Source organism: Hyperoodon ampullatus (assembly GCF_949752795.1).
Source record: "Hyperoodon ampullatus genome assembly, chromosome: 20".
NCBI lineage: Eukaryota > Metazoa > Chordata > Mammalia > Artiodactyla > Ziphiidae > Hyperoodon > Hyperoodon ampullatus.
The window spans coordinates 4,962,313-4,989,417 of record NC_136933.1 but is presented as its reverse complement, the minus strand read 5'-3'; the positions used below and the strand labels follow the sequence as shown (position 1 = coordinate 4,989,417).

Below are 27,105 nucleotides of genomic sequence, written 5' to 3'. Positions count from 1 at the left end.
CCGGCCTATGATCAGAGCTCCGGCACCAGCACAGACACTTCAGGACACAGAATGCTCGAGCTCACGGCCACCACCCAGCCATTGCAGATAAGCTGGTACTACGTAGGAGCACCTTGTCACCTGTCAGCACCCGTTTTGATCTTTGATGGACAGATGTATAGACACCGTACACCCAACAGCTACAGTGCCAATTTGTCGTAAATTGAGGGTTTGCAGTGAAACCATCCTTAACACGGAACACGGCCTGCACACGTGACTAATTACTACTGGTAGCCTGAGGGGCTGACACACCCTCTGTATGAAGAATTTCATTTGCTGGCCAGTGAGGAAAGATGCGGTTTCAAGATCCAGGCCCCCTGGGCAACGCTGCTGGCCGTTTTCTGGCGTTCTGATGTACCCTAGTTGTGATTTCTCCAAAGTGCCTCCCTCCTGTGAATGCAGATTCTCATGCCGCACGTTCAACAAATAAACGGTTTTTAAAGGGTCCTTATTTTCTGAAGTGCTTCAGATGAGCTGCTGGGGCAAATCCATCCATGTGCTGGAGACCTTCGGGGCACTGCAGGCCAGGGGCACAGAGGGGGGCTCCACGATCGCTCCTGCCACCCTTTAGAACCTGTTCCAAAGATGCCTTGGGAGCCGACCTTGCCCCACATCTGCAACTGACTTTCCCTGGCTTGGCTGAGGGGAGACAACCTCTCACCTCTGATGCTGTAGACACTGCACCTTGAGACTCTTGGTTTTCTGCGGTTCTATTCCCAAACTCACCTATAATGTTAGAAATCAGCCTTGTAACACCCCTGCCCCCAGCAGCTAAACAACAGAGCCACTGGCTGTATTTGGAGCTGCTCCCTGCTTCCCAGGGGCCACCAGGAGCCAGGCCCTGCTGTGTGTGACACGGCGCTCAGCGGGCCACCATCTCACATCTAGAATTTTCTCTGCCAGGCCAAGTGCTCCAGACCAACAAGGCTTTTTCCGCCTTACAAATGCCTTCCAAGATTCGCGCATTGGTACTCACCGCGTGAAGCCGGCTTTCTTTGTCTGCGAGTCCATCACGCCTTTGACGACCATCGCCCTCTGCTGCCACCTCCCAAGTCCACCTTAGGGACCCCGGTACTGACCGCAAGTGTCAGGCATCATCCTTAAGGGCCTTACAGAGACCTGGTAAAGTCGGTGCAACTATCATTCACCTTGTAAGACAAGAGGACTTAGGCTACAGTTTTCCAAAAGACACCAGCTAGTAAGTAACGGAGAACCAGGACTCGATCTCAGGTAGGTTGGCTCTAGAGCCCTAAAGTGAGTTCAGTAGCGTGCCCCCAATTCACACGCACCTGGACCCTCAGAATATGGCCTTATTTGGAAATGCAGTCTTTGCAGCTGCAATTAGTTAGGATGAGGCCACACTGGATTCGGTGGATCCCAAACCCAACGACTGGCGTCCTTACAAGAAGAGAAGAAAGGACACAGACACCAGGGAAGAGCCTCGTGGAGACAGAGCGGAGACTGGAGTCACGAGTCAAGGGATGCCGGGGACTGCCGGCAGCCAACAGAAGCCAGGAGAGGGCCCTGGGGCGGAGTCTCCCCAGAGGGTCCCGTGGAGAGCACCCCGCCTTTGGTGAGCGGCAGGGCCACACGCTGTGGGCGGCAATGTCATCGTCCATACCCACAGGGGTATGGACAGGCCAGGGGACACTGGGTAAAGGCCCCGATGACCATCCAGGAAGAAAGGACACAGCGAGTGTCTCATCGGATAATCACAGCCCTTCCTCCTTGAGGTCAGACACCCTCCCAGACGCCCAGGAACCTCTTAAACGAGTAAGGGTCAGTCATGCGCCGCGAGTAAGAAGTGGCCAAGCCAACCCAGGTCCAGGCCCCCCTCCTCCAGCGTAGAGGCCCCCGTGGACCAGTTTCTGTGATGAAGGTCAGGGTAAGATTTCCTTTGAAGAAAGGTTCTGCTTCGTGGTGTGTGTATTTAAAGAACACTGCGTTAGGACACGGAGCACGTTCTGAGAGCGACATGGGATTTAAGAGGCCATCCAGCCAAAGTCTTGTTCCAGAGGTCAGCGAACAGGGGCTGAGAGGAAGCAAGCATCCGGCTCATCAGGAGCTGGAACCAGGACCCCCGCTGCCCCCCCCACCTCGATCCCCAAGCGCTGTCCTTCAACACACACTCCGTCTCAGAAAGAGGACCCCCGGCCCCTCGGGCTCCAACCGCAGGTAATCACACAGTCCCCTTCCCTCCTCTCCAAAGGCAAACAACCCTCCCCCTGCTCCAAGGCCAGAACAAAATACCCCACACCGGAAAACCAAGCTGCAGCCGGGCTGCAGTACAACCCCGGCTTGCTCTCAGGTCTGTTCCTTCCTCCAAGAAAGGTGGCTGCAGTGAAGGAGGAAAGCCGGGGCCAGAGGTCCCTCTGCCAGTCCCTCCAACCCTTTCAAGGAGAACCTGGCCCCTCACTCTGACCCAGGACCACCCATCAGGCAGAAGAGCAGGCTGCGGCCCAGCACTCCATCCCCTCCGGTCCAGGAAAGTCTTACTGAGCCATCCTGGGGCCTGTCCTCGTGAGTCCCAGACCTGCCTTCCTCTGGGGGCCTTTGGGGGTGAGTCAGGGGCTTGGACAGCAGGCTTCACTCCCCAGGAAATGGGCTCCCAGGCTTCACACCCCCGTGACAACCAGACCCGGGGGGAACGCCAGTGACCCTTCAGGCCACTACACACGTAGCTGCGTGTTGGTTTCCTGAGCCAGAGTTTTTTGGGGTGTGGGCCCCCCTGGAATTTCCACGCTGAGGGCTCCCAGGGAGGAAGCAGGCAGCTTCTCAACTCTGGCTGGGGTTCCTCATTCTAAGGCCCCGGGGCCAGGCAGGAGCACAGAGCGTTCTCGGCTGGTCCAGACCGGATTCCACCCCCCAACCCGCTCGGAAAGGGGGGACCAAGATGGAGATGGTGAGCAAAAGAAAAGGAAAGCACCGGTGCTCTGCGGGGCCTGAGTAATCAGAGCAAGGAGACCTGCCAGAAGACACATTAGGTCTGTAAGGAAAGAAGGCTGCAGGCGAAGAGCTGTCAGTCACGAGCAAACCCACACCAGCCAGGGAGCCCCGTCATTCCAGAGAAGCCGGTCCCGGGCTCCGCTGCCCCCAGCGCCTCACACACACACACCCTCACACACACAGTTACACAACTGGGGAAGGCAAGTCCCCAGGAAAGCTGATACCCGGAGCGGGGGGTGGACCAGATGTCCCGCCTGCATGAAGGCAAGGGCAGGAGGGAGGCCTGCCCGGGCCTGCACTTCATTCCAGGTCTGTCGGCCTCCTCCCTGGCAACCGGAGGACCGGTCCCCAGGAGTCAGGAGCTCCAAGCCATCTTTGTGGTCTTCGCCACAAAGACACGCAACTCGGATCAGCTTCGAGGTTCTGCTGTGCACACCGGAGCTGGCCTTTCCCTCCTGAAGGGTCTACACGTGAGGGTTGGGGGGACTCGAGGCTGGCATCCCAGGTTGCTGGGTGACTTGACCAGGCCGCAGGCTGTCCCTCCACCTTCCTCCGGAAAATCAGCCGACGTCCTCCTGAGAAGGAAGGTTCGCCCTCCGACACAGCCACCTTCCTGGGGAAGCCACCAGCAGGAGTGCCGCCAGCAGGTGGCCTGCGGACCACGGACTCTGTGGGGCTGGAAGGACCGGAGAAGTCAGCCTCCTGCTTCCTGCCAGATGCAGGCCTCTCGGGTTCGCAGGCAAGAGGCCATCCCCCCTGTGAACAGCTCCCTGGGGAGGGGGGACCCCACCACCACCTTGTCGGTCAAGGTTTTGTTTCCTCAGCAAGCCGGGTTCTACCTGAGCTACACAGCACACGATTTCCCTTGGCTGGACAGGCCAGTCCCAGTTCTCTCAACCACGGTCCTCCTGGCCCTTGTGGTCCTGAGAGGCAAACACAGCCTTGTCGTTTGAAGGAGGAAGTGGGAAGAGAATCACCAGGCCCCAGAGAAAGCGGGAAACACCCAACTTTGACCCTGTAGCACCTAGGAGTGATGCTCACAGCCTACCTGCTGACACTTCACAGCTGCTGCCCACACAAAGTATCTGCCATTGGCTACCACGGGCCAAAGGGATGTTGAGTGCTCATTCCACAGGACCAGTGCAGAGGGTGTCAGTAAAAGCCCCGGGTCACTTGCCACTGAGGGACAGAGGCTCCCAGATGTGCCCTGTCTGCACCCGGCTTGCCAAGGCCACTGGCCCCTCTCGGGGACAAGACTGACGCAAAGTCTCAGTCCCGGACGTTCTGAGCGTCCTCTCCACCTGATGCTTTGAGCTTTAGTCTTCAGGTAAGATTTGCTCCCCTTGTGAACCCAGAGATGTCTGGGGGATGAAATCAGCGTGTATTTTAATAACCTCTAATATTACTTTGAAGCTCCTCTGAGAAAACCATCACCATTAAGTATCCTGGTTCAGATCTGGTCTATCTATAAAATGCATTCATTTTATTTTTTCTTTTTTAAGGAAAGCCAAGTGTGTGGCTTAGGTTAGAAATGCTTTAGGGAAGAGAGGCCATGAAGCGTTGCCCAGCAGAGCTGTAAGATGGCACATGGGACCGCGGCCAAGGTCACAGGCTCGGGGTGGATTTGCAGTGTGTCCTTTCCAGGACACAACAGTACAATCTCATGGGGTTTATCCACCAGTTCTGAGAAGTATACTCAATTATCCCCATTTGGCAGGTGAGAAAACTGAGGCCCAGAGAACTGGAGTTGGCCAGAGTCTCGTGGCTGATAAATCATGGGGCTGAAATTGAAAATCAGTTCTGAGGTTTGGAAAGTCCTCCTTAGAAATCACCCGTACTGTGCCTGCAAACTGGTCTCCCACCAGGCTGTCTTCCCCGCACAGGTGGAGAGGGTCCCCACTGTCCCTGGGTTTCTGAGGAAGCACGGGGGGGACATGTCCAGGAGAGGGGCTGAGGTCGGGGCGCCCAGCAGCCAGCCAGGCCCCGTCAGGGGATGCAGACCTGCCGTGGACCAGTGCCGCTCCCAGGCTGGGGGTCCCACAGCTGCACCCCAACCCAGCTCCTCCGTGATGGCCTCCCACTCACTGCTCAGCTCTTCCACATGTGCCTGAGATAGAGACCCAGGTCCCCGGCAAGCAGGGAGGTGCCAGCAAAGATATTAATCAAGAAACCAAGTCACAGTTTTGCGGAACAAAACCATAAGATTTCAGAGCTGCAAGGAGCCTTAGAGGTCAGCTAGGGTGACCCTTTCAACTTGCTTAATAAGGAAACAGACTCAGAGACGTCACTGACTGGCCGAGTGGCAGCGCTGGGTCACATCGCAGGACTCCAGGACTGGGGCGACTGTCTGTCACATCCCACTTTATCTCCTCGCACAGAACTTTGTAAGCTTGTTTTATGGTTGCGTTTTGTGTACAGGTGGGTAAACTGAGTCACGGAGCAGTGAAGCGGCTTGCCCAAGCTGACACAGTAGGTGGTGGGACCAGGCCTTGAACTCAGGCCTGTATGACACCTCAGGCCGTGCCTGTTCCTCCGGATGGACTTTTTATATCCCAGGGATTACACCATGCCCTTCACAACAATCCCTGCGAACTGCTGGCATCTGCCGAGGAGGTGGTCTCACCCAGAGAAGCAGCAGTTCTAAATGGACTTGCTGTGAACACCGAAACCTAACAAAATCAGCCTGGTTGGCATCTGGAGGAATAAACAAAACACGGGGACTGGAGGAGGGCTCGCCGACCCGCAGAGGTGGCCCTGGGCGCGCCTGCTGCCCAGAAATCCCTGCCAGGCTCCAGAGTCTTCCCGAGTCCGGGGAATCGGCGGCGGGTTCTGGAAGGCCTCTCTCTGGAGCGACGGGGAAAGGAGGAGGCCCCTGACCTCGGCCGTGGAGACTCAGCCCCTGGAGGGGTGACTGGCACCCACGCTCACCAGGCAGACACGCTGTGCACAGATGAGCGCGCTCAGACCTACCCACACACTCAGACGTGCGCACACACACAGACCACACTCGCACCCCAACCGAGGCCTCCCCCGCCCCCGCCCCCCTGTGGCCGCAGCCGCTCTTGCCTCCCCCTCCACGAGGCCCCGGACCCCTGGGTTGACTCAGCCCCACCATCACAGGCCTGGCTCCACAGGCGCCGAGCGTGCTGCCCGCCCGGCCGCTAACGAGGGCTGGAGAGCAAGTCAAGAGTTTACGACGGCTCCGAATGACCGCCGCTCTCGGGAATGACCGGCTCTGCGGTGACCCGCGTGTGGGCTGATGACACTCTCGGGCTCCTGCCCCGCGCGCCGCAACGGAGGTCTCCCGGGGCCCTGACCGCAGCCATTGCCCTGACCGCAGCCGTTGGCCTGCCCGGCTGCCCAAGCTGCATGCCGACCTCATCAGAACGGCCGACAGCGGCGCCTTGCAGTGGGTGGCCCGGCACCGGACAGCGCTGCCCTGAGCCCACAGGCCCGCCTGTCCTAAACCTCTCACCTCTGACACCTGAGGCTCTGCACATCAACGCTTTGGATGAATGAGCACCTTCTCCTTCAGTTTTCCTCCTCCCCCTCTTCCTCCCCCTCCTCCTCCTCCTCTCCCTCTCCCCTCCTCCTCTCCCTCCCCCAGCCCCTCCCCCTCCTCCTCCTCCCCCTCCTCCCTCTCCTCTCCCTCCTCCCTCTCCTCTCCTCCCTCTCCTCCTCCCTCCTCTCCCTCCTCCTCCTCCTCCTCCCCCTTCTTCTCCCCTCTTCCCCTCCTCCCCCAACCCCTCCCTCTCCTCCCCCTCCCTCCCCTCCCCCATCCCCTCCCTCCCCCTCCCCCATCCCCTCCCTCCCCCTCCCCCAGCTCCTCCCTCTCCTCTCCCTCCTCCCCCTCCCTCTCCCCCTCCCCTCCTCCTCCCACTTCCTCCTCTCCCCTCCTCCCCTTCCTCCTCCCCCTCCTCCTCCCCTCCTCCCTCTCCTCTCCCTCCTCCCCTCCCTCTCCCCCTCCCCTCCTCCTCTCCTCTCCCTCCTCCTCCTCCTCCCCCTTCTTCTCCCCTCTTCCCCTCCTCCCCCAACCCCTCCCTCTCCTCCCCCTCCCTCCCCTCCCCCAGCCCCTCCCTCCCCCTCCCCCAGCTCCTCCCTCTCCTCTCCCTCCTCTCCCTCCCTCTCCCCCTCCCCTCCTCCTCCCACTTCCTCCTCTCCCCTCCTCCCTTTCCTCCTCCCCCTCCTCCTCCCCTCCTCCCTCTCCTCTCCCTCCTCCCCTCCCTCTCCCCCTCCCCTCCTCCTCTCCTCTCCCTCCTCCCCCTCCCCTCCTCCCTCTCCTCTCCCTCCTCCCACTTCCTCCTCTCCTCCCTCCTCCCCCTACCCTCCTCCCTCTCCTCTCCCTCCTCCTCCTCCTCCCACTTCCTCCTCTCCCCTCCTCCCCTTCCTCCTCCCCCTCCCCTCCTCCCTCTCCTCTCCCTCCTCCCACTTCCTCCTCTCCCCTCCCCCCCTTCCCCCTCCCCTCCTCCCTCTCCTCTCCCTCCTCCTCCTCCCCCTTCCTCTTCTCCCCTCCTCCCCTTCCTCCTCCCCCTCCCCCTCCTCTCTCCGCTCTCCACCCAAGCCCTTCACTTTAAAATAGGCTCCTGACGCCCCTCATTGCCAACAAGACAAATGTTCCTTTCTTCAGCATGGCATTCAGGGCCCTGAGCTGACTTTTGCCTACGCTGTCAATCTCATTTCTAGATACCCGCCCCCATACGCCTTATAAGCCCTCCACAAAGAGAATCGCCACTCCCCCATATACAGATGACGTCATGCCTATGTGTCCTGGTCTCGGAGGGGTCCACCACTTAGAATATTCTTCCTATGTCCATCTTTTTGGTGAGGAACTCCAACCAATACTTCAGTGGACAGCACAAGGCGCCTCCTCTCTGGAGCTGTCCCGACCCCTCCCCAGGAAGACCTGCTCCCCCGCCTGTGCTCCCACGGCCCCAGCGCTTAACTGTTACAGGGATTTCAGCGTTGATGACGTGATCTTATGCTTGCCTGTTTTCTCCCCTCCGTCCCCTCTAGACGGTAAGCCTTCTGCAGGTGGGAAGCACACCCCGGTCATCCTGCATGACCACTGTCGTGCGCACTCACTGTTCCCGAGTCTGCACGTGATACAGCCTTCCATTCCGCCGGCATTTAGGACATCTCTAACGCAAACGCGGGACTGGGTGAACCGCTCACTTCCCTCTCAAGGGCAGGGAACACCATACGGACTGGCACAGAACTGGTGGGTGCCAGGTGCCGAGGGGCAGAACAGAAGCCCCATGGGGAAGCCCCCAGATGACGCTTTGGCCTCAAGCTGGCTCCAGGAAGAGGGAGGGTGAGGTGCCCTGGTCCTCCTGTGAGGTCACCTAGAGACACCCAGCCCCCAGAACACACCACCCCCCTCCACCTCCACCACGTTTGGATGGAGGCCTGATAACGTGGGCCACTCACCCCCTCAAGGCAGCTCAGTGCAGGCCTTCTCACTGAGAATGCAGTTTGAAAGGCTGCACACAAAAGGATGGACGGAACTGCCCCTACTACAAAGCTCCCCTGATGTGCACAGGTAAAAGCTATCTTCTGCCTGAGGTCTGACCTTCCTCGCCAAGGGCAGGGCACCTGCAGAGAGGAGGCAGCGCTCTCTTTGGCCTTGACTGTGGGGACTCCCCTCCTCCCAGGCTCTGGGAAGAGACAATACAAACACTCCTGCCTCTGGATGTCTGTCGATCCCAAAGTCAGCATACGTAGCTTAAAGTATAAGCAGGGCCGTGTTCTCCGCAGAAGCCCAACAATCGTCTGTAGGATCAAATCTGTGCAAGGCTGCCCACCTTCTGAGATCGTTAGACTTTTCAAAAGAAAACACACGCACACGTCATATGCCTGTTTTTAAACGAATGCATGTCAAGAGTAAAGGAGCTGTCACCCTAGAGGCTGGGTGCTCGCTGGCACCTGGCACGCTGTGGGCACCTGAGCCTCCGCATCTCAGAACAAAGGCCAGGCCGTGACTCTCTCTAGTCAGCCCCCTCACTTTCGTGGAAGCCGCTGTAGTTGACGTGAAGTTAGAGGCTGTCTTCGTAGGCTCAGTCGCCCAAAGCAGATTGCCACACTCCCCCTGCAGCCATGCCCCGCCGGCAGGATCCCTGACTCGGACCCACAGCCATGCTGGTTGGGTCACCCCTGTAACACACCTGCTCACTCCAGCTGCTGCTCCCCCTGGGGCCCCAGCATCCTACCAGCGGGGAACCCGGAATCAGAAAGACCACCTCCTTCCTCACACCTCAACTCAGCCCTTGCGTCCCCGGGTTTCGGCCAAAGCGAGTCCGAACAGGACGCCGAGTCAGCTGCCAGAACCAACAGATGACCTTCTCTGCCTGTGCTGATTTACCCAAATCAGGTTTTGTCAATTTAAGAAGTACTATTTGATACCATATGATCTCGCTTATACGTGGAATCTAAAATATGACACAAATGAACGTATCCATGAAACAGAAACAGACTCACAGACACAGAGAACAGACTTGTCACTGCCAAGGGGGAGGGGGCTGGGGGAGGGATGGAGTGGGAGTTTGGGGTTGGCAGATGCAAACTATTATATAGAGAATGGATACACAACAAGGTCCTACTGTATAGCACAGGGAAATATACTCAATATCCTGTGATAAACCATAGTGGAAAAGAATATGAAAAAGAACGTGTACATATATGTACAACTGAGTCACTTTGCTGTACAACAGAAATTAACACAACATTGTAAATCAACTATACTTCAATAAAATAAATTAGAAAAAAAAATTTTTTAAGTACTATTTATTTCGAGTCTTAACTCCTTTCCCAGCCCTCACCTCCTGACACCAGGATGCCTTCCTTGACTTTCTCCATTAAACTTCATCTCCTCTAGGGAGCCGCCCTGGATGTATCCAGCCCCCGCAGGAGACCCTGCCCTCCTAACAGGCCCGAGAGTTGGAACCCTGCACTAAAGCAAGAGAACAGGGACTGACCAGCCTGGCTCCGGCCTGCCTCATCCTCCAGGTCCTCAGATCTGTTCGGGACCTGATGGGGAGCTGAGACCACAGGAAGGAACACAGGCCGTCCCTGCCACAGACACAGGCCATCCCTGCCACAGACACAGGCCTGGGTCCAAGAGGCCCCAGTGGAGCCTGAAGGGTTGCACGTGCTTATTCCAGGCCCCGATTCCAGCTCTGCAGCCATAGTCATGGAGGTGGGGACTTCCTTCAGCCCTAAAGCCGTGTCCAGAGCCAGTTGGCTTTGCAGTGCAAGACACACCAGCGTGAGCTCATTTTCAAAGGGCTCACAGAGAGCAGAGAACACGTCTGAGGAAACTCCCAGGAGGCAACGTCCCGGGGAAAATGCTGACAGAAGTTCTCCCAGGATAGAGAACATCCCTCTTGGTTATCCTGCCTGAAGGAGAGACAGCATCGCTTAGGGAAGCTGGTTCCTAATTTCTCCCCTCTGCCAAAGTACTATTCTGGCATCTCTTTCCAACTCACAGACATCCTTTCAGAATCTGCTGTAAAGGATTTCCCTTAATTCCTGCCCTAAAGAAATACTCCTTTATTCCCCTAAATACCCGCAGGCCAGTAAGCATCCATTACCTGCACATAAATCCCTAAGGAGCTGTCAGGACAGCCGGGCCTTACACACCCACGGCTCCTCCAGCCGTGAAAGACCAACACCGTTTCCTCTCAATCCTCAAACGTGAGCCCTGACCCCAGCCCCCAAAGCCCTCGCAGGTGACATCATCGCTTCTAGGGTCCTGGCTTCCCCTCCCTGACCCACCAAGGAAATCAGGATGAGCAGGACCCAGGATGGTGCCTAAATAAGAGGTGGTACCCACAAACACCTTCAGACTCAGCCTTCCATGAGGACCCCAAGACCAGGGTGATCCAGAAGCTCTAGACTCCAGGGCTGTCTGAGAACAAGCAGTATATAACTCAGCAGCCCCTCCCTGAAAAGTCACTATAAATAGCCGCTGCACTATCTCCCTCAGAAAGACCTAGAAGGCTCCGTTTCCTCTCATTCCATCATCATCATTCATCCGTTCATTCCCTCCCTCACTCAGACAGGTCCTGGGCACACGTGCCTGTGCCGCCCTCACAGGGCTGGATCTGCCCCCTGTATTCCTAAATGGAGCTCTCACAACCCCCAACGTGCAGAGCCAGAGACCCTGGGAAAGCATCTCAGCCCTCTGCCCCCATCCTTCAAGCTCAGCAGAATCTTCAAGGTGATTTCACCCCCGACCACCATGCCCCGGCCCCGGCTCCCAAATCATTCAACATGCCCCGGCCTCCTGCCAATTTGGTTCAACAAATGTCTATTTGCAAAGAAAACTAAGGTGGCCACTTCTGGATGGGCTGTTGGTGTGATGCAGGGGGAAGCCGGACTGAGGCTTGCCCCCCTCTGAACCAGGAAGTTCCCGGTGCCACACTAAGCGGCACTTGAGCCCAGGGAGGCCCATGCAGCAGGGGCAGCTCCGGCACACAGGGGCCCTGCCAGTCCTTGGGCCTGGCAGCCCACCGGCCCGGCTGCAGGGCCAGGTCCTCCAGGGCACGGTGGGAGTAACAGTGCTGGTGACAGGCCGGGCCTCTGACACAGCAAATCTGTAGCTCAAATATTTATTGTATGCGTCTGGCTTTCACACAGAATTTGCAATCTGCCAGTTACCAGTGTTTACCTTGGTAGAAATTCACGGGAAATCTTCGTCTGAACAGGCCCGGAGTTTATTTTACTGCCAGATAAACAACTTTCTTTGATAAATCATCCATGTGACAGTGTTCCTGAAAGACTAAACAAAGATTTCAAGTGCAATCTATAGGGCTTTGAGAAGCCTTCCAAAGCTAATGCATGTTTAATTGGCTGCTCCAAGCAGGCTGGGGCACGGCGAGGGCCTGACATCTCTTTGGCCATTTGCTCTCCTTTGAAAAATAAATACAGATTGGAGCTTCTGGCTCCTTTCTGAAAAACTGGAAGAAATGTGCCAACACTTAAATGCTCACTTGCTTCTGAATATGGCCTATTTCTCTGGCTCACGGGAGTGCATATCACAGATATCACAGCTGCTGGAAAAAATGTGAAAACTGCCCCAGAGACAGTGCTTGGGAGAAGGGGACAACACGGAGGACTCTAAGGTCTCTCTTAGACCCAATGTATTATGAGCAGAAAAACTCACATCAGGAATAAGATTTCTAAAAATCACTCAAAAACAAAAGAACAGAGTTCAGTGGGCGTGTCCTAGAATTAGCAAATGCTCAATCCAAGCCCTACATATTCTGCCATCATCATTGTCTGATGACTTCCAGTTTTTACAGTGACTTTAGGGTGTCATTTCACTAAAGCCCGGACTGTCTAACTTCTAGTATTTATATAGAGTTGCTTTTTGTTTGGTTTTGGTTTGGTTTTGGTTTTGTCAACTTCAGCACCTTGAAGCCGCATCAACCTTTTAAAGTTTTCCCCGGTGGGGTTTGTAAAAGATTTCTCCAGTTTTTAATCCCCTACTAACAAGAAATTCATCAGGACATTCCATTCCATTTCCTAATATTTTGTGCCAAGCAAGCTGGTTTTACTAGTGCTTGAATCCTCCTACCGAGGCCAATCTCCATCCTGAAACAACTCTTCCCAATAAGAAGAGAGAATAACGGTTATGGCTGGAGCAGGCGCCATGTCCCAGGAAATGAACACGCTTGACTGACCCAATTCTCCTCCCAACACAGTCACACAGGAATCACCATCCACAGGTGATAGAGACAGGCTCAGAGAGGTTAAGAGACTTTCTCGTGGTCGCTCAGCTCATAAGGGTGGGATTTCATCCAAGTCTGTCTGGCCTGAAGCCTATGTTCTTTCTATTCAACAGCACCGCCTGCCCGTCCACAAAGAAACCAACAATCGCCAAGCTCTTTCCCTGTGTCAGGCACAGACATCCGTCCATTTATACCCGGCAAACGCTGAGAGCACCCAGTGCCCCTTCCCAGAGAGCTTCCTCTCCCATTCCTGGCAGGATGGGAACGTGATGGGCATGAGGGGACATGAAGGAGGAAGGGTGTGGAGTCCAGACTGGCTACCCAGCTAAGAGCTGCTGGGAACAAAAAACGGTAAGGGATGCCAGGCAGAGAGTGGCCTTGGGCAATCTGATGACTAACTCCTTTACCTGAGTCTTATTTTCCTCCATCTGTAAGCTGAGCGCCCTGGACTGCCTGATCTTTGAGGTCCCATCCAGCTCAGCAGATCTTCAGAATGACAAAGGGGTACGGAGGCACAAGGCAGCACCCAAAGAAATGGGCGAGCAGCCCCCCGTGTCTCAGCTCATCCTCTACCCGCCTCCTCCTCCACCCACCCGCAGAGAGGCTCCAGGGAACAGAGGTGAACTTGAGGGTAAACCCTTCCCGTGGCTCCCCTTCTCTATGACCGTTTACATACACATCAGATGATAAGGAGGACACGATGCTAAGTGAAATAAGCCAGACACCAAAGGACAAACAGTGCAGGCTTCCACTTACACGCGGTACCTGGACTAGTCAAAGCCTTAGAGACAGAGAGTACAGTGGCGGTTCCTGGGAACTGGGGGGAAGGAGAAGGGGGGTTAGCGTTCGGGTACAGGGTTTCCGTTTGGGATGAAGAAAAATATCCAAAGATGGATGGTGCCGATGGCGGCACAACAGTGTGAATGTGCTTAATGTCACTGAGCTGTACACCTAAAAAGGATAAAAGGGTACATCTGGGCTTCCCTGGTGGCGCAGTGGTTGAGAGTCCGCCTACCGTTGCAGGGGACACGGGTTCGTGCCCCGGTCCGGGAAGATCCCACATGCCGCAGAGCGGCTGGGCCCGTGAGCCATGGCCGCTGAGCCTGCACGTCCGGAGCCTGTGCTCCGCAACGGGAGAGGCCACAACAGTGAGAGGCCCGCGTACCAAAAAAAAAAAAAAAAAAAAAAAAAAAAAAAAGGGTACATCTTATGTCATGTATATTTCATCACAATAAGTTTTTTTTAAAAAGGAGGGGAAGGCAGTTGGGGGGGCCACTCAACAGGAGAATCACGGAATGGCAGGTTGGAGGGGGCGTCGAAGGGCACCCAAACCCCGCGGTCTGGCAACCGACCGTCCCAAGGAATAACCTCTTCGGAGCTGGACTCATCGACAAAGAGGGAGCAGTCACGTGCCCCCCCGCAACCACGTGTCTTGGGTCAAAGAAAGCAACGACTCCAGCAGGATGTGAGACAGGGAAGGGCTGGAAACAACTGAGCGCCTTGGAGCCGCACACCCTGCTCCTCTAGTGAGGGGAGGCCTCATCTGCTGGGGACAAAGGGCTGGGCCACCCGTCCTTGCCAAGCCCCCCGGGATGAACAGTTAGCGAGTCCAGCGGGTGTGCGGGGCCCGGGGCTGGGTTCCTTACACCAGCTCACCCGTTCCTCACCAAAGCCGATGCTGGGTATTAGTGTCATCTCGTCAGGAAACCGAGGCCTGGAGAGGTTCTGAGATGTCCCAGTGTTGCCCGGCGTACGTATAGGGGCAGAAGGGGAAATGAACTCAGCTCCAGGGGTGCCGCCTCCACCCGAGGATCCTGGGTTTCTGGGTCCTTTCTCAGTTCAATATACTTTCTCAGGGCCAAGTATGCTAAAGAAAAGTGTTGCTATTGGCATTTGCCTTATCTAAGAATCTTCCTGCCAGGTACAGCCAAGAGAGAATTAAATGTGCAGAGAGTGCTCACCAGAGGGGGAAATTTGGCTCTTTTCCCAGCTTTTCCTTGCGGTGCCTCAACATGGCTTCAGAGTGCAGAGTGGTCCCCATGGGATCTCGGCCCAAACTGCCCAGGGCTTGATTCCCCCAGCCAGGCCCCCAGCTCTCCACTGGGAGGCCGTGGAATCGCCACCAGGACCCACCCAGCCCACTGGAGGGCTGCAAAGGCCCTCAAGGGTTCAGCAGTGGTCTCTGCACGGAACAAGCCACCCCCATCCCGGGCGAAGGATTTAGGATGGGCCACAGGCCACGAGCTGGGAGTGGCATTTCCAGGGCACCTAAAGCTCTGACCCCGTGTTTCCCTGAATGTGAAATGCCATACGGCTCCTTCCAGCTATTTCCAGATCTGCGGACGGGCTGTGTATTTTAGAGACCTTCACTGACAATAAAAACCAGTTGTTTTCAGCCTGTCAACTCCACCCCGGGGTTACAGTTCCTTCCTCCATGTCTATTTAATTTTACTTTGACTGAACTAGATTTCTAGATATTAGGGCTTTTTTTTTTTTTTTTTTAACATATACACTCAGTCACCCAAAACAGGGAGGCAGTTTCCCTCGAATTTAATAAACAAGTTACACATACTCGTTTGGAAAGACGTTTTCTCCTTTTATAAAAAAGGAAGGCCATAAACAACAAGGTCCTACTGTATAGCACAGAGAGCTATATTTAATATCCTATAATAAACCATAATGGAAAAGAATATAAAAAAAATGTATATATATAACTGAATCATTTTGCTGTACAGCCAAAATTAACACAACATTGTAAATCAACTATACTTCATTTAAAAAAAAAAAAGAAAGAAAACTGGAAAACAAAATAAAACCAATGCTCTGTTACTTTTTGCCTACAAGGTGCATCTACTGCCAGAATAATATCCTTTGTCTATTCACCGGTTTTCCATAAGTACTAGTGGAATGGGATAATAGTGAAAAAAGAGGATATACAATGGTTAGGTCAAAAAAAGGCTACCCATACAATAAGTTAAAAAGTAAGTCTAAATTATCCCAATTTCTAGTCATCTGGGAACATTTTAATATTAAATAATTTTTACGTTGTTCTTCTCACTTAAATACAACCTAATCTTGTGATATAAATGTACTTGTTCCCATTTAACAATTGTGAACATTAAGGAAAGGCATTTCCATGCACTCTGTAGAAAATCTAGGATTTGTACTCAGATGCGTGCTTTCTATTATATTTTTGGATTTAAAAAATTCCTATATTATTCATCTTTGTGAATTTTAAGATGATGCAACATAAAACCAGGTTGTAGTTACTTTAACAGAAAATAAACTGGAAATTAAACCACTCAAAAAAAAAAAAAAGGCGAATTTCCATCTCCTTACCTCCCGCACACTGTCATTCACACACACATCCAACGAACTTTTATTTTATGCCTACCGCGGATAAGACACCATACCAAGGACGATTTAACTACACACAGGCCCTGTTTTATTCATTTTAAGACACAGATTCTCTTCACATTTTAATGTGAACTATGTTTTCTCTGTGGGCGGGGCATCTCACGTGATGGATGGTGTGTCTCACAATCAATGGGTGTCTTAACGTTAGGTAAAATATGGTATCAGAGACAGATCCTGCTCTCAAGCAGCTTACAGACGTTGCAATTACCGTGCTGGCAGCTACAAACTCCTCCTCTGTGGGAGGAAACCCAAGGTTTAGTTTGGAAAGGCTGAGCCTCCTTTTTTCAAGAAATCAAACAATGCACCTCCAAACAGCAGCCCAGCCAAAACACCTTGAAAGCAGAGTGAGCCAGAGTGAGAACAAATTAGTGAAGGTCCAGAAACCGCAGAGAATGTTTCTTCTAGGAAATACTCCCAAACACTAATGGTGAGAGCCAATTTTTTTCTCTTTCCTCTTTGACTCAGTTTAGTGTTGCAGTGTACAGTTTTACTCTTTATGAGGAAACATATAAATGGGGAAAAAAATGCTTCCAGAAGGCAAGGAAAATTTCTAGGGGCCAAGAAATCTTTTTTCCACAACCAGAAAATACTGGGCTAAAGAAGTGGCCACTTGAACTCTCAAAAAAAAAAAAAAAAAAGGAGAGGCCAGTACAAGAGGAAGCTCTGAACTGTCTTAGCAGAAGTATATTATTCCACACATTTCTACCAGGGAAGCTTAAGGGTGTTTACAGATCCAGAAGCTAGAGAGAGTGGCCAGAGGCAGGATCCTAACCTCACAGCCATTATAAATCAGATCCCCCATCCCTGGGATAAGCTGAGCTGAAGGAAAGACAGTTATGGGTGCTGAGTTGTTAACAGCAGGATTACTAGTGTGGCAGCTTGCAAATAATATATTGACCTGTCGAAGGGAGAACAGCAGCACCCTGTTGTCATGGAGCAGGAAAAGCAGAGAGAAAACAAGCAGCAGGGCCGGGTGTTCTCACTGAAGCACAGCAGGCAGCCTGGCCGCCATGTTGAATCCAGAGACTTTGCACCATCTAACTTTTGGCCGTCACACATCTGGTGCTTGATCCAGGCTGATCCAGCTGCATTCCTGAGCATCAGCCCACAGGTGTTTCTACTGAGGCTTTTCCCTGCTGGGGGCAGAATATGTGCTCTGAACTGAGGAGGTACAGTGCAGGCGTGGAGAGAACCAAGCAGACCTGCCAGAGAGTTAAAAATGCACCGCCCAGTGCAGTGGTTAAGAATCCGCCTGCCAATGCAGGGGACACGGGTTCGAGCCCTGGTCCGGGAAGATCCCACATGTTGTGGAGCAACTGAGCCCATGCACCACAACTACTGAGCCCTCGTGCCACAAGTACTGAAGCCGAAGTGCCTAGAGCCCGTGCTCCGCAACAAGAGAAGCCACCACAATGAAAAGCCCGTGCACCGCATAGAAGAGTAGCCCCCACTCACTGCCACTAGGAGAAAGCCCACGTGCAGCAACGAAGACCCAACATGGCCAAAAAAAACAGTGCCGCCGGGGGAGCCGGTGATGGGCCGGGCAGGCCCAGCTCCACGGGGGCGGCAGGGGTCTGGGGACGCACTGGCAGGAGAGGGTGAGGGCGTGCTGACCCAGAAGGAAAGCACCCCTTGTTCCTGGAGCTCCCAGGGAGCCTTCCAACAACCTGATGTCTTCCCACAGGGGATGTCAGGGCCGCTTAAAGCAAAGTTTGATCCCTAGAGTAGGGAGTAAAGCATTCTTTTTCTTCTCTGTTGTGTGTCAGCTTGCCCTGCTGCATTTCTTTGTCTCTTAACTGAATCCCATCAGCGTGGCTGACTACCTCCCTTACTTGAAATGAGCTGAGCTAGGAAACAAGTTTCTCAACAAGGCTGCATTCTCCAGGGTGCCGAGAAGGGCAGAGCTGAGCTCAGCCCCTGCAGAGAGAGAGAGAGGGAAAAAAAATCCTATTTACTGCCTTATGAGACCATGACACACAGAAAACCCATAAAAGTCTCTCCTGCATCCAGATAAAGAAGCTTGGCGTCCAGGACACCCAAGCACGGAGGAGATAAATGCCTCCAGGATGGAGCCCAGCGGCTGTTCATCTTCTCTTAAGGGGGGAAGGCAGCGTGACAGCGAGTAAAAGAGCTCCAGTGGGGCAAGTCAGACGCCTTATTTGTGAAATAAGTGGACTTGATAGGATGACCTGGAGGATCCAGGAGAATTCAAAAGTTCTAGGAACTCAAGAAGGAGGTAATGTCCGGGCGAAAGGAACACAGTCCCAAACAGCTAATCAGATTGCCCAGGCCCTGACTGGTTATTTAAATAAGATACACCCCTGGCGCCTGCACGCAAGGAGCAGGGAGCCACTGCCTCGGGGAGAGGATGTCCCTCCCCAGGGGGCTTACCCCAGCCCCCTCCAGACCTTTCCCCTTCACCCAAAGGTCAACCTTCACACTCAAATTCTTTCCCAAGGTTTGCTTCTTCAGCCCATGTCTAGCGAACGGCTCTAGTTTAACGAGTTGCCACTAAAGCCCCCAACAAATGCAGGTTGGTGGGTTACTGAGAATCTGAACGGGAAGATGCAGATTCTCTTGTCACGGCTGCCGAACAGCCTTCGCCTGGAGTTTCCACAGCGCCCCCTTCAGGCAGTGAGTTCTATGACGCCACGATTCTCTAGGAAATCACGGATTTGTGTTTGGTCGGGGTGAAGAAATTTCTTTAATGAAATTTTCGTCTATTCTAGGTCCGTATCTGAGGACACGGTATCTAGCACAGAGCTCTGCACTCAAGAAATGTTGAGTGACCGACTGGACGCATGGCTCAGTCAATGACTGGACACACTGAATCTGAGTCGCGTCCTCCGCACACGCAGTCCCGGGAGAAGTCATCTGAACGTAAAACATCAGCTAATAAATATATTACCTTTCAGAGTGGGCTCTAATACGGTTCCCTGGAGTTGCTGAAACGTCAGGGAGTCGACTTCTAAAAGTGAGTGTGGTGATTTACACTATCGGAAGAGGGTCAGTGAAATCTAAAGGCGGCCCCTGAGTATTATCCACACTGCCCCCGGCCCCCCGCAAGGAAGGATGCTTCGGGATAACAGCCACATCCGAGCAGATTCTTCCTGCCACCACCCCCCCACACACGCCCCAATCACGCAGCAAAAGGCTTCTTTCTCATCAGGACTTCTGAGAGATTTTATTTCTGGCCTTTTTCTCGATGCCCAAATGCCTCTTTGGGAAGGAACCTCGCGCCGTTCGCGGAAGGAAAGCTTGTGACTCGGACAGGCTGGGGCCGCGCAGACTCTGCCGCAGAGACCCGCCAGCCTCGCCGGGCGTTGGGCTCCCCTTGATGGAGCAAGGGGTGTGAGCCTCAACAAGCAAGTGTCACCGCCGTCAGATGGAAGGGTCATCAGAGTTTGGGGACATTGCTGCAGGTCCCTCTACAATTTATTTGAGTTCATTTAAAATGGCAACCAGAACAAAGGATGTGACTCAGACACAAGCAGTGGAACGCTTGGGAGGCGAAATCGTCCTGGAAGTCATTCACCAAGAACCAAGAAGGCAGAGAGAGATACTTAATGCGGAAATAGGACACGAAAAACGTGTGCATCCTCAAGAAGCTCTCCGTGGCAAAGGGTCAGAATTCGCCAATTCCCGCCTTCAGTCACAACGACAAATACCCTGAGACTACACCTGTCACATGTACCATTTCCTTCAGCTTACATGTGCGCATATACACGTGTGCAGCTCTCCAACACGGCACTTTGCCAGCACGAGGCCCTGTCATGTACTTTATTATGCTTGGTTAGTGAAAACCCAGAGTAGGTAGCCCTGGATGGATGTAAACACTCACGTTCCCATCATGCTTTCCCTGGGAGGAATTCTGTAAGAAATCCAGCCTCAGGGACACAACGGCCAGAATCATGAGAACCTGTCCTTGGCAAAGCAGGCCTGGCGGCAGTCACTTCTCAACATCCATATAAAATCGAGGCAGGCTGGAGGGAGTCGGCCCTTCAAAAGGATGCAGTTCACGTCTACCTTTCCAGAGGACAGCCTCCCAAGGTGTGTGAAGCTCGGACTTCTGCGGGGCAGACTACCGGGGACCGTCCCTGAGAGGCTCCCTGAGATCAGCCCCCGGGGCCACATCCAGCCCTTCTCCTAGGGCTGCAAGTGCAGATCCAGAAGTCCCTTTTAGCCCAGAGTGATGTGCGAAGAAGGGAAGGAAAACCCCTCGCTGTGGGATTGTCAGTTTCCTGGCCTGGAAGGACCCGAGAGCCGCCGCACCCACTACCCGCCCGCCCCGGGAGTGCCCTGAGCACATGGATGCTCCCCTCCCAGATCCTGGCCAGAGTGGTGCTGACACCTAGGGGTGGATGGAAGAAGAGCTGTGCCGAGAGGCCAGCCCAAGCCGCCCGGTTTCCCCCAGCTCCTCTACAGCTCTCCCCAAGCCTGCCTCCCTCCACTCCTCGAGAAGGTCCCCCCAAACCTGCCCAGCGATCCCACACACGGAAGAACAGAAGCCAAGTTGGACTTTCATAAAAACCGGCCGGTTCCCCCACCCTATCTGGTCTTCCATCTGCCTGAGAACAGCAGCCGTCCGGGGAGAATGGAGGGAGAGAACACACATCTCCAAAAAGATGCTCCAACAGGCTCTGCACCAGGGATGCGGAACGGGAGCAGCCAGGGATGCCCGACCTCCCGGAGGCGGCCAGGGACGCTTTCTTACCAAACTCGCTGGCACAGAGATGCTCGATTATGGCTTCGGATTTCAGCTCGTTGTCACAGGGAGGACACACCGTCGTGCCTAGGAAGGACAAGGGGAGAGCAGGAGCTGAGTGACTGCGGTGGAACGCAGGGAGGATCTGCCCCTGGGGCCCAGATCAGCCCAGGAACCGGGCTGAAAGGAGTTAAAGGTCTTCTGGAATTTCTGATAGGGCAACTTGAGAAAAGACGAGTCCTGGAGACCAAAACAGACGCACAGTTTCTTGAAAATTTGGGGACTCGAGCTGTTGAATACGGTACAACTATTAAAACCAACATGATGTGAGGCTGGATGGGGCGGGTCCTATGAGTCGTGGCTTGATGGATGTGGTGGGTCCCTAGGAAAAGCTGACTTGTAACCAAACACTTCTACCCCAGTTGTTTGTCCCCTGTTCTCCCCTCTCCTTGAAATATCCCCTCTGATTCCTGCCCCCTTCCTGTTCCCAAACTCCCCACAAGACGGCCGATCCATCCGACCAGCTCTCTAGGAGCCAAGAAAGAAAATCAGCCAGACTCACAGACTCCAACCACAGGCCCTGAACACCCCTCCCCAGGAGAGCTATTGCATTGAGCTCCTGCCGGGGGCGGGAAGCAGGAGAAGCTGGTGGGGGCTGGGAACGGCACCAGCCCTGCTGCCCAAGGGAAGGACTTGGCGGGACGTGGGAGAGACCCTCTGGAGGCGTTTTCACACTGTGAAGGGCTTTGAAGAGGAGGTGTGTGTGCTGCAGGCATGGGGGCCACTGGGGGCAGCTGAGGCCCCGGGGGACGGGGAGGCCTCGGAGGCCAGGGCCAGCGGGTCCTGCCAGCCAAATGCTGCTGACGCTGGAGAGACCCCTGGGAGGTAAGGGGTCTCCGTGGAAGGCAGGGAGAGAGTGGCCCAGTGGAATCGCCAGAAGGGAAGGCGGCTTGTCACCACCGCCGCCGTCCCGCCGTCACCTCCATCATCTATCAGACAACTTGGAGTTTTATCCATGAGGCAGGAAAGCAGGAGCACGTTCTAAGGGCCCTCCACCTTGGCACAGCACTGGTGGAGGCCATGTCCGGCCACGCTGGGGGCGCAGTCACCCCCAGGGAGGACGGGGCACTGAGTGACCTTCGCTCCGACTCAGGCTCTTCATCCTCCTCCTCCCCCTCCCTCTTCGTGGCTCCTCTGACGGCATCTCCTTCACCTTCGAGCACTTCTATGCCTCAGAGAAACAGGCAGAGCCTCCCACGGTGGACGAGGAGGGAGCTGCACAGTCCTCCGGGGCCAGTGCCGTCCCCCAGGACGCAGCTGGTCCCCAGCGCCAGGGAGGTGATGCGTGACCCCCCCACACATCCAAGCGAGGTGCAGCAGAGGCCGTACACCTTAGTCTTTACTGACAGATCCCTGTCCCACCTTTACTCTGTGCCCAGGGCCGCACTCCATCCAGAGTCCTGCAGCAAGAACCACAGCCACGCCCCGAGCAGGAGACCATGGGGCTATCTTTTGGCCCGGATGCTGGAAATGTGCTTTTCAGCCAGAACTTAAGATTGGATTCCAGAGGTCGTGTTTCTGACCAAAGGGAAAAATTCACCCAGAATTTTGCATCATGGTTCTTGCTTCCATGGGGAGAAAAACGGAAAGCAAATCCTGCAATATGGGAAGGACCGTGGTACCTACTTCGGGAGTGTGGACTGTGTTTTGAGGCTTTCCTTGCTTGGGTTATTTTTTTTTCAGTGGAAGTTATCACGTTGCAAAGTTCTATGCATGTGACCTTGACCAAACAACTAGCAGGGCAGGACTTTCCGAATACAAACACCGGGTTCCCTCTCGCTCACTCACATCACCTTGTCTGGACGCTCTGAGTTCCCCTATCCGACTGGTGGCCCCAGGCTCAGCTACGTTTGGCCCTCAGCATCTCCCAGGCGGGCAGGACTGAGTTCTGCGTGTTCGCAAGGCTTGCCTCCACCCACCTCGACTTTTCTCACAGCCGACTGTGGAGCAGCTCTAGATTGTGTAGGGCGCTATTAATCTGTGGCCTCTCTGGATTGTGCTGGGGGGCCCTGCAGGCGGCCCGAGCAGGAGAAGTCCACCCAGTCATCCATCGGAGAGGCAGAACGAAATGGCTGTTTTAAGGTGTATTTGAAATAATGTTTAAAGCAAAAGAACCAAAAGCCAAAAGGTTTTGTGTTTCATCAATATTTGAGGGAGAGGAGGGAAAGTCCAACACTGGAATCAAGAGTAAGTGGATTTTAAAAAATCAACGCACACGCATGCACACAGCACACACCCCCACACAGCGCACACCCCCACACAGCGCGCGCGCACACACACACACACACACACACAGAGCAGGTCTTCCCTGGCCAGCTTTTCAATACGAGGAAGGGACCCTAAGGAAAGCTCCCGGGAAGGATGAGTGCATCGTGGCCTCTTCGATCTGTGACTAAAACAGCCAGGCTGTTTTACCGCACAACATGCCTAATCAACAACAAAATAAAACTAAAAGTATGTGCTTGTTCGCAGAGCTTGAATCAGTAAAACCTGGCTAAGAGAAGGAACGACAATTTATCGGCCTGGGAATGTACAGGTCTAATGCAAGTGCAAAATTTAGAAATAACTTTCCTGAAAACAAGCAAACAAACAAACAGTTTTCCTCTCCCATAGCAGATGCCGAAGCAGCTTGGGCATCAGCCTTTTGGGGGTGTGGGGGAGTGTCTCTTGACTCATTCTTATTATCAAGTTTATCTTTAATAACATGCGGCCCTGGGCTTCCCTGGTGGCGCAGAGGTTGAGAGTCCGCCTGCCGATGCAGGGGACGCGGGTTCGTGCCCCGGTCTGGGAGGATCCCACGTGCCGCGGAGCGGCTGGGCCCGTGAGCTATGGCCGCTGAGCCTGCGCGTCCGGAGCCTGTGCTCCGCAACGGGAAAGGCCACAACAGTGAGAGGCCCACATACCACAAAAAAAAAAAAAAAAAAAAAAAAAAATAACATGCGGCCCCAAAGCCCTGCTCAATACCCCCAAACGGCGCTTGTCCAAGTATGTGAACAGAAACCAGCCTGCAGCATGCAGAGATATGCCGCTGCTTTGAAAATTCCATTTTAATTTTACAGAATAAAAAGAAATAAAGAATAAAAGTAGGGCATGTATACTCGGTCTCCTCCAAAAGTACCAGTTCTGATTCTGCAGCCACCAGCCGTAAGGTTACAAGGACCAGGAGTTTGGTCAGTCTCCACCTGCCCTACACACACACACACACACACACACACACACACACACACACAGGCCTCCCACCTCCGGGCTCAGCTGACAGTCAGTGGCCACTCGGCCCCAGAGGACTGACTCCTATAGGGGGTCCCTCCCACTGAGGGGCCGCAGTCCTGGGTTAGGAGCGGAGCCTCCCGCAGAGCTTGTCACCAGAGACTCGGCGGGGAGAACCAGGTCCCAAGTCCCACACGGGACTGGTCCCTTCATAACTGTTCTCTGTGTGCAGCTGGTCTCAGGAGGGTGACTACCTGAGCACTCCTGGGATGGAGCGGGGAGAGGAGATGGTACAAGGGGCAGACTTTGGGATCAGCCAAGTGGGCCAGCAGCTTAGGAGTCAAAAGCTCCAAGAAGAGAGCACGTATTTGGTCTCCCTACCACCACTCCGCCACCCCTGCCTTTAGGGCATCGAGCTGGAGGATGCTCGTCCCTTCCTAAGTAGGCAGCCCAGCCAGCACCCCTACCTTCCCGTCGGAAGGGCTTGCCCCTCAGAAGGGTTCCGTCGCTGATTGTACCAGAAAAGGGACACTTGCGGGGTGGACTCAGCCCCAGCAGAGCTGGCCGCGGCCTCCGGGGGCAGGGCTGGGCTAGTCTGCCCGCCGGCAGTGAGAACGGGGAGAAGGAAAATCCCGTGGGTTCCACGCGCACAGAACACAAAGCGCTTTGTCCGCTCCAGGTAACGGCTCGGCTCCCGTTCTCAAAGGGCTGCGCCTCCCCGAAGGTGAACTCTGTGCGGACCCCCAGGAAGGCGGAGCAGCGGGACCCAGACCTTGCCCCCGCAGGCGGGCCGCTGCCCTGCCCACCCGCCAGACCTGCCACCCCACACCCGCCCCTCTGGACCACCTCCTCCTTCCCTGGAATAAGCCAGGGCATTCAAAGTTCGGGGTGCCCTTTCCCGGGACTACCCCGCCCTCACTCTGGGGAGTACGCCCCTCGGGGCACCTTTGTGCTTTGGCATCCCTTGGAGATGAGCTGAGTCAGCAATGAGCAGGTTTCCCCCCACCCTAAACCCGTTCCTCAAAACCCCTGGGAGGCGGACCGCTCTGCTCGGCGCCCTGGGTATGGCTCCCCATCCCTGACGCCTTCCACCTCTTTGAGCCTCAACTCCGCTTCCGAAGAATTTGGGGTTGAATTCACTCCTCTAAAAGTCAGGCGACAGTGCTGGGTTGTTTTCCTTGGCTTGTTTGTCCTGTGGGGTTTTGTTTTGGTTCCTTTGCTTGTTAACTTGTTTTGTTCTGTTTCGTTGCCTCCCCGGGATGGTTTTTCCTCCCCCCACCCCACCCCATCCCCCAAGAACTGCCCTTTAAGTGGAAGGGGTTTCAGAGAAGAACCTCCGGCTCATCCCTGGGGCTGTTAGGAAAGCCTCCAATCTGCGGAGCCTCGCTCCCCAAGGGGAGCTGAGCCAGGAGCTAATGACAATTTTATCTTTCTAATTACCTGAGGATTTGTGTAAATGAGAGAAGCAGGGGGTATGCAAGAATGAGAGAGAAGAGCCTTTCCATCCCGCCCCCGCCCAAACCTTCCCGAAGCTGTTAACTGAAAGGGGTAGAGAAACAGAAAGCCTCGCAATTTCTGAACTTTTTTGCTCGGCCAGCCCTGCACCAGTGCTGGAGCTACTTGGCTGAATGACTAGCTAAGGAAAGCGTTTAAAAAAAAAAAAAAATCCTTCTCAAACCTAAGAAAATAAACAAAGCTGCACCTTAGCATATGCTCGGCCTTTCTGAGCTTCCCAGATTTGGGGTTTGGGTTGTTTGTTTGTTTGTTTTCCCCCGGCCCATCCCGTCTGGGGGGTTCAAAACTCCGATAGGGACTCGGTTCCCTCGCGGGGGTCTGAAGAGCTCTTCTGGGAGCCAGAGCTAAGGCTTTGTTTCAGCGTTGACTGGATCCCAGGACAGCGGCTCCAGGACCCGGACCGGGTGCGCGGGGGGCTCGCCCCGCCGGGCACCACCTCGGACGGGCCGGTAGCTCTCAAGGCGCTCGGGCACGGCCGAGAGCACGTCCCCAGTCCCGGGGCGCAGCGCGGACAGCCCCGGGAACCCCCCGCCTCACCTTGGGGCTTGGAGGCCTCGGTGGCGTTGGGCGGGGTCATGGCGATGCAAACGTCGCCCTCGGGGAACTTGTCGCACTTGAGCATCTCGGGCCAGTAGAAGCCGAAGAACTGCATGACGGGCTCGCACGAGTCTCGCACGGCCTCGCAGAGCCAGCGGCACGGGTAGATGGGCCGGTCCAGGCAGACGGGCGCGAAGAGCGAGCAGAGGAAGACCTGAGTGCCGATGTGGCAGTTCTTGTTGAGCAGGGGCACCCAGCTGCTGGCCTGCTGCTTCACCTCAGCCATGGTCTCGTGCTCCAGCAGGTTGGGCAGCACCATCCTCTTGTAGCCCACGGTGTGGCACAGCCGCAGGTCCACCGGGATGTCCACGCACTGCGGCGGCTTGGTGTAGAAGCGCCCGCTCTGGTACGCGCCGACGTCCGACTGGAAGCTCACGTAGTCGTACTCGCTGGCCGAGCCCGCGGCCAGGAGCCCGGCGGCCAGCGCCAGCAGCGCGCCCGCCGCGGCCCAGCGCCCGCCGCCCATGCTCGGCGCCCCGGCCCCTGCGACGCGGGGCGTCCTCAGCCGCCTCCCCGCGAGCGTCCCGCCGCGAACTTCCAGGAGCCCCCGGGCACAAAAGGCGCCGTCCGCACCCGCGCCAGGCGCTGGCGGGGCGACCCTGGGGAGCTCGCGCGGGGAGGCGAGCGCGCGGCCCGAGTGCGGCCCGGCTCCCGAGGCGGCGGGACCCGAGTGTCCGGCGCTCCCGCGGCCGAGCCCTCCGAGCCGCGCCGGCCAATCAGCGCCAGCCGCCGCGAGCGCTCCGGGCCCGCCCGTCAGTCACCCGCGTGGCCGGCCAATCGGCTCGCGGGCGGGAGGGGTCGGCTCCCTAGAACTCAGCGCAGGTCAACACCCCTTAAAAAACAAAACCAAAAAATAAATAAAGGAAGGAAGAAGGGGGAAAAAAGAGAAAA

The 27,105-nt window shown here is 55.2% G+C and overlaps 1 protein-coding gene and 1 pseudogene across 2 annotated transcripts in view; both read right to left on the bottom strand.

Moving 5' to 3' along the window:
• Positions 1-26,680, bottom strand: part of SFRP1 (secreted frizzled related protein 1) — a gene marked incomplete at both ends in the record, with an annotated part of 41,996 nt that extends 15,316 nt beyond the window's left edge. Inside the window, 2 exons of the mRNA XM_079726763.1 lie at positions 20,845-20,922; positions 26,155-26,680. Of these exons, the coding sequence (XP_079582889.1) occupies positions 20,845-20,922; positions 26,155-26,680 (604 nt within the window). The remainder of the gene's footprint in view (positions 1-20,844; positions 20,923-26,154) is intronic.
• LOC307068764 lies at positions 6,517-9,186 on the bottom strand (annotated as a pseudogene). The gene is made up of 3 exons: positions 9,155-9,186; positions 6,914-7,007; positions 6,517-6,688 (listed from the first exon to the last, which is right to left on the bottom strand). The product of its transcript is annotated as an uncharacterized misc_RNA (transcript).
• Positions 26,681-27,105: the final 425 nt, after the last annotated feature.